The 13,224-nt window shown below is 40.5% G+C and overlaps 1 protein-coding gene across 1 annotated transcript; it reads right to left on the bottom strand.

Moving 5' to 3' along the window:
- Positions 1 to 1,953: 1,953 nt before the first annotated feature.
- On the bottom strand, positions 1,954 to 12,940 carry LOC124257039 (actin, cytoplasmic-like). The gene is made up of 3 exons (XM_046691008.1): positions 12,742 to 12,940; positions 10,545 to 11,289; positions 1,954 to 2,711 (listed from the first exon to the last, which is right to left on the bottom strand). Exons 1-3 carry the CDS (start codon positions 12,862 to 12,864, stop codon positions 1,975 to 1,977), a joined length of 1,605 nt encoding a protein of 534 aa, XP_046546964.1. The 5' UTR covers positions 12,865 to 12,940; the 3' UTR covers positions 1,954 to 1,974.
- Between the last annotated feature and the right edge of the window lie 284 nt (positions 12,941 to 13,224).

The raw sequence follows: 13,224 nt of genomic DNA, 5'->3' as shown, positions 1-13,224 counted from the left end.
CTGACTGGGCCTGAATAACACTCTTCTCACATGCTGCTGACGTTCATGTTCTGACTGGGCCTGAATAACACTCTTCTCACATGCTGCTGACGTTCATGTTTTGACCGGGCCTGAATAACACTCTTCTCACATGCTGCTGACAGTCATGTTTTGACCGGGCAGGAATAACACTCTTCTCACATGCTGCTGACGTTCATGTTTTTCTGTAGTGTGTACTGTAAGTTATTTCGTGGTCTGTATTTTGCATAACGCCGTGATAACGTTTCAGTTGTTGGTTACTGCTAACATTAGCATGCGAGAAGACGTATTTCTGTGTCTTTACTCCCGTGATGTAAATTAATAACGATAGCTCGGATTTCCGTATACATACATACGTATGTATATATTGTATGTATGTATGTATGTATGTATGTATGTATGTATGTATGTATGTATGTATGTATGTATGTATGTATGTATGTATGTATGTATGTATGTATGTATGTATGTATGTATGTATGTATGTATGTATGTATGTATGTATGTATGTATGTATGTATGTATGTATGTATGTATGTATGTATGTATGTATGTATGTATGTATGTATGTATGTATGTATGTGTATGTATGTATGTATGTATGTATGTATGTATGTATGTATGTATGTATGTATGTATGTATGTATGTATGTATGTATGTATGTATGTATGTATGTATGTATGTATGTATGTATGTATGTATGTATGTATGTATGTATGTATGTATGTATGTATGTATGTATGTATGTATGTATGTATTGTATGTATGTATGTATGTATGTATTGTATGTATGTATGTATGTATGTATGTATGTATGTATGTATGTATGTATGTATGTATGTATGTATGTATGTATGTATTGTATGTATGTATGTGTATGTATGTATGTATGTATGTATGTATGTATGTATGTATGTATGTATGTATGTATGTATGTATGTATGTATGTATGTGTATGTATGTATGTATGTATGTATTGTATGTATGTATGTATGTGTATGTATGTATGTATGTATGTATGTATGTATGTATGTATGTATGTATGTATGTATGTATGTATGTATGTATGTATGTATGTATGTATGTATGTATGTATGTATGTATGTATGTATGTATGTATGTATGTATGTATGTATGTATGTATGTATATATGTATTTAACGTGTCAGTGATTTAATAACGATAACGCTTCAACTCCTTGAATCTTGTTCTTGAAAGGGAGTGAATGAGTTTAGTTTTACGCCGCACTCAGCAATATTCCAGCTATATGGCGGCGGTCTGTAAATAATCGAGTCTGGACCAGACAAGCCAGTGATCAACAGCATGAGCATCGATCTGTGCAAATGGGAACCGATGACATGTGTCAACCAAGTCAGCGAGCCTGACCACCTGATCCCGTTAGGCGCCTCTTACGACAAACATGGGTTACTGTATATCAACATTCTAACCCGGACCTTCACGGGTCTCTTGAAAGGCATTTAGAAGTTAGACGGACGAACATGAATCAATGACACGTTTTTATGGGTTACTACTTATTATTGTACATTAATCCTGTCTAATTAACTTCGTGATTACATTGTTGTCTTTGTACATTCTCCCACCTTGCGTTGTGTGAACATCTTGTATCTAAATACATTCACTCTGTGCACTGACTCAGCATGCACGTGATAAAGGAGCAAGAATTAGCTCTGAAACGTCGTGTAAAGAATAAAAAGTTGTTATCCATAAAAAAGGTGTCACTCATCTTACAAACGTATTCATCTTGTCATATCTTTTAAATCTAAGAAACAATCAAAGTGGTATTCAGGTCAAACTGATTTATTGTTTCTATCAAATCCTCAGAATTGTCTGATCAAATCATTGGACTAAATCCTAAATATACTTAAATAGGAAAACTGAAATAAATACATTGTATCGAAATTTAAAACATCAACGAGTGAACATAGAAATGTAATGTTAGAAGCACTTCCTGTGCACAATGGATGGGCCGGACTCATCGTACTCCTGCTTGCTGATCCACATCTGCTGGAAGGTGGACAGAGAGGCAAGGATGGAGCCACCGATCCAGACGGAGTATTTCCTCTCTGGGGGAGCGATGATCTTGATCTTCATTGTGCTTGGGGCAAGGGATGTGATCTCCTTCTGCATTCTGTCGGCGATACCAGGGAACATGGTGGTACCTCCTGAGAGAACAGTGTTGGCGTACAAGTCCTTACGGATATCAACATCGCACCTCATAATGGAGTTGAATGTGGTTTCGTGGATACCTACAGTTTCCATACCCAAGAAGGATGGCTGGAAGAGGGCCTCTGGACAACGGAACCTCTCGTTTCCAATGGTGATGACTTGACCGTCGGGCAACTCGTAGCTCTTCTCCAGGGAGGAAGAAGATGAAGCAGTAGCCATTTCCTGTTCGAAATCAAGGGCGATGTAACACAGCTTTTCCTTGATGTCTCTGACGATTTCTCTCTCAGCGGTGGTGGTGAAGGAGTAACCACGCTCAGTGAGGATCTTCATGAGGTAATCAGTCAGGTCACGACCGGCAAGATCCAACCTCATGATGGCGTGGGGAAGGGCGTAACCTTCATAGATGGGTACAGTGTGGGTGACACCATCACCAGAGTCCAAAACAATACCCGTGGTACGACCAGAAGCGTACAGAGACAGAACAGCCTGGATGGCCACATACATAGCTGGAGAGTTGAAGGTCTCGAACATGATCTGGGTCATCTTTTCACGGTTGGCCTTGGGGTTGAGGGGAGCCTCTGTCAGGAGGACGGGGTGCTCCTCGGGTGCAACACGGAGCTCGTTGTAGAAGGTGTGATGCCAGATCTTCTCCATGTCGTCCCAGTTGGTGACGATACCGTGCTCGATGGGGTACTTGAGTGTGAGGATACCTCTCTTGGACTGAGCCTCGTCACCGACGTAGCTGTCTTTCTGTCCCATACCGACCATCACGCCCTACAATCAATATATTTTAAGTTACTTAAATGCCTTGGACAAAATGTTTGCAATGAACTTTTAAATGAATAGAGGATAAGAATGTACACCAAATCATCGTCTTTTTAGTTGTGTGAAGAAGTGGTCTGTTCATATGAAATTTTCTTTATTCAGTAATCTGTAAGCTGTATTATGTAATGCTGCATTGAAGTTGGTGTCTAAAATGAACGTGTTACCTGATGACATCACTTCTTAAGCTCATTCCTTACCTGATGTCGTGGGCGTCCAACGATGGAGGGGAAGACAGCTCGGGGAGCGTCGTCACCGGCGAAGCCGGCCTTACACATGCCGGAGCCGTTGTCACAGACCAAAGCAGCAACATCATCATCCATGGCTGTAGGTAGTTGTGTGAGAAACAATAAACACGATGCGAGTCAACTGAAGACTGAAAGCGAATGCACTGTCGATGTTAATATCCAGGGGTCTTTTATACTCCACTATCAGTAGAAGACCAATCAGATTGTATATCTGCAATCATAGAAACGTAACCAGTAATTGTAGTTGATTATGCATATACCTTTCTAATATATTACGTTGCATAACATTCTTTTATGTGGAAGAGCGTGGCCCAGGCGGGGGGCACCATGTGCTCCTTGACTTAGTGCTGGGTGTGTTACCAAATACACTTTATTGAATACAGTCCGCAACGACGAACCGAAATGATTCCAGACATAACAGAGAATCGGTTCTTCTTGCTGACATAAATATAGAAATCAGTTCTATTAGTGATTTATAGGGTTACATTTGATTGCGTATGTAAAGGTCTGGGCGGTATCGGTGTTTGAAGCTGAGATGAAAAACTTACATGACACACGTTTATTTCCTTCACTCTGGTCTACATTTTCAAACACACGTGTCCTTCTGATAGATTCATAGAAAAGCCCCCTCTAAATGAGGTATGCATCACATTATTTTAAAATAACTCTATTCTTGAATGCTATTTCATTATAGCAAGACAAGAGAACCAGTTAGTAAAGCGCAGTTATATGCTATAATGATTTATTCATGAAGAGTACATAATTGCAATTCTTTATACACGTTATAGATTTGAAAACTATGTGTTGTTTTGACTTATGATTTATAATGAATATAACTTTCCGGAAAAGCCAATGACGTGGCTTTACCCACTATTTGTCAGTGTGTGATAATACAGACTGTGGGGGATTTGAGGTCAAACTGTTATGCCGGGCTACGCTGTGTAAACCATATCGGGTGATATGTACGGCCGACACCTGTAATGTTACATAAGATGGCTACATGTACCCTTGCTGGACAGCGGGACAGCAGTAGTCGATCTGTTTTTTGTGGCCTATAATGTGTCATCACAGTTACAGGTTTGCTTCAACTCCTAACATCTTCACAGACATGTGGACACCAAGGAAAGAGATATGGTTAACTGTCGGACAGTTCATCCTTCCTCATCCTTCATGTCTCTTGGACATTTTGGTGTCAACCTGAATCTTAATGGAAAGAATTCAGTATGAATCAGATGTTGTCTCACAGGCATCGGACAGTAAACGCCTGCCCAGTGGGTGGCACTGGCATAGGACCAGTCAGCAATAATAAATCAAACTTTGCCCTTGTATATATTGTTCTGACCGGGCCTGAATAACACTCTTCTCACATGCTGCTGACGTTCATGTTCTGACCGGGCCTGAATAACACTCTTCTCACATGCTGCTGACGTTCATGTTCTGACTGGGCCTGAATAACACTCTTCTCACATGCTGCTGACGTTCATGTTCTGACTGGGCCTGAATAACACTCTTCTCACATGCTGCTGACGTTCATGTTTTGACCGGGCCTGAATAACACTCTTCTCACATGCTGCTGACAGTCATGTTTTGACCGGGCAGGAATAACACTCTTCTCACATGCTGCTGACGTTCATGTTTTTCTGTAGTGTGTACTGTAAGTTATTTCGTGGTCTGTATTTTGCATAACGCCGTGATAACGTTTCAGTTGTTGGTTACTGCTAACATTAGCATGCGAGAAGACGTATTTCTGTGTCTTTACTCCCGTGATGTAAATTAATAACGATAGCTCGGAATTATCCTCATTAAATGGTTGATATGATCATAATACGCTTGAAGCAGACATAAAATACTTCGGGATCAATGGTCCCCTTGGGTGATCTGTGTCAGTAGAAGAGAACACCACGGTGGCTGTGAACAATCAGCTCGGGGCAACTTTCTGTCCCTTCACTCACCTGATGAAGCGGTAAGAAACAGCCCTGAAACATCTTTCAAATAATGTACTCATATTAGCAGTTTCCGTTATACATTATGTTTTCATGTTAACAGTGTCCGTTATACATAGTGTGATCATATTAGCAGTGTCCGCTATACATGATATTATCATGTAAGCAGTGTTCGTTATACATGATGCTACCATGTTAACAGTGTCATTATACAAAGTGTGACCATGTTAGCAGTGTCCGTTATACATGATGCTACCATGTTAACAGTGTCCATTATACATGGTGTGACCATGTTAGCAGTGTCCGTTACACATGATGCTACCATGTTAACAGTGTCCATTATACAAAGTGTGACCATGTTAACAGCGTCCGTTATACATGATGCTACCATGTTAACAGTGTCCATTATACATGGTGTGACCATGTAAGCAGTGTCCGTTATACATGATGCTACCATGTTAACAGTGTCCATTATACAAAGTGTGACCATGTAAGCAGTGTCCGTTATACATGATGCTACCATGTTAACAGTGTCCATTATACATGGTGTGACCATGTAAGCAGTGTCCGTTATACGTAATGTTCTCATCTTATCATTGTCCGTTATACATGGTGTGACCATGTTAGCAGTGTCCGTTATACATGTGTACAATTGAGAATCCACGCAGTATTGAAGGCGCTATTACTAAAGAGGAACTTTTAACTGCATTAAAAAAATCTGAGTCCAGGCTCAGACGGTTTCACTTATGAATTCTTTTACATTTTTCTGGTTTGACCTTAGTGATTTCCTTTTGAGATCAATGAATTACAGTCTTGAAACTGGCCATCTGTCTATAACTCAAAAACAGGAAATTATAACATGCATCCCAAAAGGAGATAAACCAAACCTATTTCTCAAAAACTGGCGTCCAATTACCCTATTAAACCCATCATACAAACTTCTATCTTCAGTCACTGCAGACAGATTGAAAAGATGCTCCCCAATATCGTTAATGAAGATCAAACAGGATTTATGTCAGGCAGATATATTGGGGATAATATTTGTATGATTTATGATCTTCTAGTACATACAGAATCCAAGCAAATACCCGGTATGTTGTTACTTGTAGATTGTGAAAAGGCATTTTTTTATTTTTAAAACATTGAAATTCTTTGGATTTGGTTACAGCAGCATCAAATGGGTTTCTATACTTTATGAAGATACTAAGTCAAGTTTGATTATAAAAGGCAAAATGTCTCCCTGGATACCCATCCACCGGGGTTGTAAACAAGGTGACCCTCTGTCACCATATATCTTCTTATTATGTGCAGAAATATTATCAGTCATATTAGCAGTGTATGTTATACGTAATGTTTCCGTGTCAGCAGTGTCCGCTATACATAATGTTATCATCTTATCAGTGTCCGTTATATATAGTATGGACATATTAGCACTGTCCGTTATACATAGTGTGACCATGTTAGGACATAGTGTGGCCAAGTTAGCAGTGTCCGTTATATATAGTATGGACATATTAGCACTGTATGGCCATGTCAGCAGTGTCCGCTATACATAATGTTATCATCTTATCAGTGTCCGTTATATATAGTATGGACATATTAGCACTGTCCGTTATACATAGTGTGACCATGTTAGGACATAGTGTGGCCATGTTAGCAGTGTCCGTTATATATAGTATGGACATATTAGCACTGTGTGGCCATGTCAGCAGTGTCCGCTATACATAATGTTATCATCTTATCAGTGTCCGTTATATATAGTATGGACATATTAGCACTGTCCGTTATACATAGTGTGACCATGTTAGGACATAGTGTGGCCAAGTTAGCAGTGTCCGTTATATATAGTATGGACATATTAGCACTGTGTGGCCATGTCAGCAGTGTCCGCTATACATAATGTTATCATCTTATCAGTGTCCGTTATATATAGTATGGACATATTAAGTGTGACCATGTTAGGACATAGCGTGGTCATGTTAGCAGTGTCCGTTATGCATAGTCTGACCATTTTAGCAGTGTCCGTTATACATAGTGTGACCACATTAGGAGTGTCCGTTATACATAGTGTGACCATGTTAGCAGTGTCCGTTATTCACAACGTAGTCATGTAACCAGTGTCCGTTAGACATAACGTTATCATCTTAGCAGTGTTCGTTATACGTAATGTAGACATATTAGCAATGTCCGTTATACACATTCCCGTGCTAGCAGCGTCCGTTATATAAATGTAGATATTTAAGAAGTGTCCTTAATACAAAAAGGAGTCATGTCAGCGGAGTGTTCGTTATACATAGTGTGACCATGTTAGCAGTGTCCTTTATACATAGTGTGACCACATTAGGAGTGTCCGTTATACAAAGTGTGACCACATTAGGAGTGTCCGTTATACATAGTGTGACCATGTTAGGACATAGTGTGGCCATGTTAGCAGTGTCCGTTATACAGTCTGACCATTTTAGCAGTGTCCGTTATACATAGTGACCACATTAGGAGTGTCCGTTATACATAGTTTGACCATGTTAGCAGTGTCCTTTATACATAGTGTGACCACATTAGGAGTGTCCGTTATACAAAGTGTGACCACATTAGGAGTGTCCGTTATACATAGTGTGACCATGTTAGGACATAGTGTGGCCATGTTAGCAGTGTCCGTTATACAGTCTGACCATTTTAGCAGTGTCCGTTATACATAGTGACCACATTAGGAGTGTCCGTTATACATAGTTTGACCATGTTAGCAGTGTCCGTTATTCACAACGTAGTCATGTAACCAGTGTCGGTTATACATAGTGTGACCATGTTAGCAGTGTCCGTTATACATAGTGTGACCACATTAGGAGTGTCCGTTATACAAAGTGTGACCATATTAGGAGTGTCCGTTATACATAGTTTGACCATGTTAGCAGTGTCCGTTATACACAACGTAGTCATGTAACCAGTGTCCGTTAGACACAACGTTATCATCTTAGCAGTGTTCGTTATACGTAACGTAGACATATTAGCAATGTCCGTTATACACATTCCCGTGCTAGCAGTGTCCGTTATATAAATGTAGATATTTAAGAAGTGTCCTTAATACATAAAGTAGTCATGTCAGCGGTGTCCGTTAAACATAATGGTCTCATGTAAGCAGTGTCCGTTATACATAATGTTCTCATGTTAGCAGTGTCCGTTATACATAATGTTCTCATAGCAGTGTCCGTTTTACATAATGTTCTCATATTAGCAGTGTCCGTTTCACACATAATGCAGATGTGTTAGCGCTTTTACCCTTTATACAACATTTAAACATATTACAGGTATCCGTCTAAAGAAAGGGTTTCGTTGCGATCACTTACATTTCTTAGCATATTATTTTAGTACACCCTGATTGTGGAACTGCTAAATTCCCTGTTCAAAGCAAGAAGTGGCGCCGATGTTACGTCATAACGGGGCATCATCACAGGTGTCATGTACATAGGGTATAGGAAATGCACGTTCTTTATAGCATAATGCATCCCTTACCACATTCAAGACAACCCCTGTAAAAATCGGATCAAGAGGGGAAAGTGTCAATAGACTGTAACCACTGTTATTGACATTGCTACGTCTATGGTTGTCATATCATCTTGCACTGTGAATGTTTTATGTCGGACAGAGATCATCTTTCTCCTGGATGATTGGTGATAACGTTGATGTCGATGTGAAAATAAATAAGCTAGACGACGATTATACGCTGTCATTGTTTCTGACAAATTGATTATGGGAATACATCATACTGTAATTCTCTCACTTCGTGTGAGATCTAAAGAAACATCTGTATACATCTACTGAACACATAAACTCCCTACTGCTCACGCATTGTACATTGTAATGACTTATTAAAGAGCAGTGCAGCATATCACATGCTTTCAATTTATACACTGAAGAAATGCAAGTAATGTATTTGTAAATAATGCAATTGCCTATGCATGATCTCCGGATTCAACTCTGGAGGAAATAAAGACATGCTTTCATTGATAAACTGAACAACCATCTGTTGGATGCGTGTTTGCAGGGAGTGAGTTCTGACGTTATTAAATTCAGTAAACTACTTTGAAATAAGATCTAGCAATCTATAGACGAAGGCTTGTAGGAAGGTTCTTTTTCTTCCACTAATGTAATAAATATCCTAGGTGTAGACCGTAGTCTCCCACGTGAGGCAGGTATACACACATTGTTCTCGACATACACAACCTTCCAACAGGTTGATCGGAGACTGCTGGCGGGTACCGCTGTATGTAATGTGCAGGTGGTAATACATCATGCGGAATTTAAACACAATCTCTATATAAGTGGAGTGATTTATGTGTGTCTGGGTATCGAGTGCCGTGCAGGTTTCACGTTCAGCAAACAACGTGTAATGACTGTTGTAACTTCAAAAACCGTAGGGACAATAAGTATCATTACTTCAAGCAGCCTCACAACAACCAGCTGCATAGTGAGAACGTTTTATTACAACGATCCCGGATTGAAGGTTCGGTGGTAGAATATTTTCATGTATGTTGAAGTATGATTCATTTGGTATGACGTTACATATTAATTATAATTAAGAAATTATCAGAATAATATATTATTAGTGAGGACCCACAGAGTTACTTCCCTTCCCCTACCAGCTCACTTGGTAATTTTCTGAAATACGACTTGAAGGTGAAAGATTCTGAAATCCTCATATAAGACATTTTGACCTCACATTTCATAAACGCCTGCCTAGCGATATTTTAAATCAGTTAAAATCTAAATCAATTTATCATTCCAGTGCTTACATTGCTTTGAACGTTTACTCAGGTGAGTTGTTACCTGAGAGATAGCGAATTCCCTTCCGAGCTAACTATGGAGGAGTCTGTCTCGGCTCTAACTAACAGGAGACATGTCACATCAATGAAGGATGAAACAGTTGAGTGGTTTTCAAGCTATTAATTTATTCAACACATGAATATGATTACAGCGTGTTACTTACAATTTGTAACATTTATTCACTTCAGCCGAATGTCTCATAATTTTCCGGTCCGTTGAATGTTCTCTAGGTTTTATTTATAAAGCATTTAGAAGCACTTCCTGTGCACAATGGATGGGCCGGACTCATCGTACTCCTGCTTGCTGATCCACATCTGCTGGAAGGTGGACAGAGAGGCAAGGATGGAGCCACCGATCCAGACGGAGTATTTCCTCTCTGGGGGAGCGATGATCTTGATCTTCATTGTGCTTGGGGCAAGGGATGTGATCTCCTTCTGCATTCTGTCGGCGATACCAGGGAACATGGTGGTACCTCCTGAGAGAACAGTGTTGGCGTACAAGTCCTTACGGATATCAACATCGCACTTCATGATGGAGTTGAATGTGGTTTCGTGGATACCAGCAGATTCCATACCCAAGAAGGATGGCTGGAAGAGAGACTCTGGGCAACGGAACCTCTCGTTTCCGATGGTGATGACTTGACCGTCGGGCAACTCGTAGCTCTTCTCCAGGGAGGAAGAAGATGAAGCAGTAGCCATTTCCTGTTCGAAATCAAGGGCGATGTAGCAGAGCTTTTCCTTGATGTCTCTGACGATTTCTCTCTCAGCGGTGGTGGTGAAGGAGTAACCACGCTCAGTGAGGATCTTCATGAGGTAATCAGTCAGGTCACGACCGGCAAGATCCAACCTCATGATGGCGTGGGGAAGGGCGTAACCTTCATAGATGGGTACAGTGTGGGTGACACCATCACCAGAGTCCAAAACAATACCCGTGGTACGACCAGAGGCGTACAGAGACAGAACAGCCTGGATGGCCACATACATAGCTGGAGAGTTGAAGGTCTCGAACATGATCTGGGTCATCTTTTCACGGTTGGCCTTGGGGTTGAGGGGAGCCTCTGTCAGGAGGACGGGGTGCTCCTCGGGTGCAACACGGAGCTCGTTGTAGAAGGTGTGATGCCAGATCTTCTCCATGTCGTCCCAGTTGGTGACGATTCCGTGCTCGATGGGGTACTTAAGTGTGAGGATACCTCTCTTGGACTGAGCCTCATCACCGACGTAGCTGTCTTTCTGACCCATACCGACCATCACGCCCTGAAAACAGACACAGCATATGTTAATATTTACGGAGACGTTACTCATATCGACACGTATATAGAGAGTGTATGAAGTGTCTGTCTTATATCGCAATAAATAATAAATGCAGCGTTGAGAGCTAGACCAACACTGGGACCCAGTGTTAATCCCAGTCAGTGGTAGTGAGGGCGATGGAATGTCATTTGGCAGACCCTTCAGTAGCAGCCGCTTCGTTCATAGTTACATGGCAAAGATGTCTGCCCAAATAAGGACATTAGTACCATCTCGTCATAAATGTATTTAGTGATTTTTAAAACTGAGAGAAAATTGTTCAGAATCACGGATGTGTTTCCATAACTGACCATTCTATGTGGAACTACTCTGAGAGTCGATAACAGTTTACAGGAATAGTCTAAATTTTGGTATGAGATTATCTCAGGGTAAATGCATTATGGGTAGGGACATTGCCCCATTAAGGTATTCATAGACGTCTACAGCAGCAATGGTTGTTGAGAAATTGTATTTATTTTGTGAAATGTGAACTCAAGCGTTATGATATTAGGAAGAGTAAATATGTATTGGTTTGTATGTCTGAGGACTTTCGCAAAAATGGTAAGACATAATCTTTAGTCTCGGTTTGGAGAAGATCCGAATTGCTTTAAAGGAGAATAATGTCTCCTACTATACACTGACTTGCGTTTGGGAAAAAGTCACATCTCTAGTCTAATCATTGAAATAAATAAACTGAACATGCAAAATATAATTATAAAAAAGAAATTAAATCTTGAAACGATAAACCCCCCCCACTGCCCAACTTGACACGGTCTGTGACTGCCCCGGGAAGAAATGTAAGTTTGATGAAGCGGCCCACAAATCCCATTACCATAAATGTACATGTGTGTGTGAGAGTTATTTATAGATTGACCGCGAAAAGGAATGAGAGAAAGAGAACAGAATGATGGGATTTCAGAGGGAAAATGGAAGGAAAAGAGAAGCAAAAGAAATAGAGAGACTCAAACAGAATATATGAATGTGGGATTGTGCTTTGTTTTACTAGATTTAGAATATCCACACTTGATGGATACTTTTACTTAGACAAAGAGCTGTGTCTGCAGATATACTAACTGGCAATATGAATCACATTAATCCGTGAAATATATTAAGAATTGTTTATTTCATATGCAATATAACTAACTATCTTCATAAAATCAGTCGATAGTGCCATGTGAAGGTCAAGGTCACAATGGAGCTAATTTCATCAAACATTCTATGCCCATCCTTGGTAAAAGTGCTTACTTTCATAAAACCCTGGAATTTCCTACCTTACTCAGTAATCCTGATACATTTAACAAAAGGACAGTACAGGAGAACAGTAAGCATGAATCAGAAGGATTGCTAATTTATCTTATCTCGTTTATCATCTAAATTCTTTAAATTCTTATTTCATTATTTCTTAAGTTTATTTCTTACCTGATGTCTGGGACGTCCGACGATGGAGGGAAAGACAGCTCTGGGAGCATCATCTCCGGCGAAACCGGCCTTGCACATGCCGGAGCCATTGTCACAGACCAAAGCAGCAACATCATCATCCATGGCTGAAGGAAGTTTGTGAGAGCAACGGAACACGAGAGTCAAGCGGCTAGATCCTAGAGAGTGAACGCTCCGTCTGGGTGCCGTTCTCTTTTATAGAACGCCCGGCTGCCGGCTTACGGAGACCGCACTGCCATGTTTGGTATGCCTTGATGGGGGGGCCTGCACGTGGTGCGGGATTCCAGATGGGCAGCGCCCCTCTGCTCTGTTCAGCCAAGTCACTATCACCACAGGGTGTTCAATGACATAACTACAGCCGTTAACAGGGATATTACAACATGGTCAGATTATGCCAAATCAGCAGGTTTTTATTTCAAACTGGGTTCGAATTACTTTGCTCTAACCATTCTTAACCTTTGATAT

The sequence above is a fragment of the Haliotis rubra genome, unplaced genomic scaffold, assembly GCF_003918875.1.
Source record: "Haliotis rubra isolate DU_JTF1 unplaced genomic scaffold, ASM391887v1 Scf648, whole genome shotgun sequence".
In the NCBI taxonomy this organism is placed as follows: Eukaryota; Metazoa; Mollusca; class Gastropoda; order Lepetellida; family Haliotidae; genus Haliotis; species Haliotis rubra.
The sequence above is the reverse complement of the archived record's forward strand: the minus strand, read 5'-3'. Positions and strand labels throughout refer to the sequence as shown.

Coding starts and splice junctions, on each gene's coding strand:
- LOC124257039 (XM_046691008.1), bottom strand. CDS start 12,864: ATGGATGATGATGTTGCTGCTTTGGTCTGTGACAATGGCTCCGGCATG. Junction 11,290..12,741: donor TCGGACGTCCCAGACATCAG/GTAAGAAATAAA, acceptor GTCTGTTTTCAG/GGCGTGATGGTCGGTATGGG. Junction 2,712..10,544: donor GAAGTGCGATGTTGATATCC/GTAAGGACTTGT, acceptor TCAACTCTCCAG/CTATGTATGTGGCCATCCAG.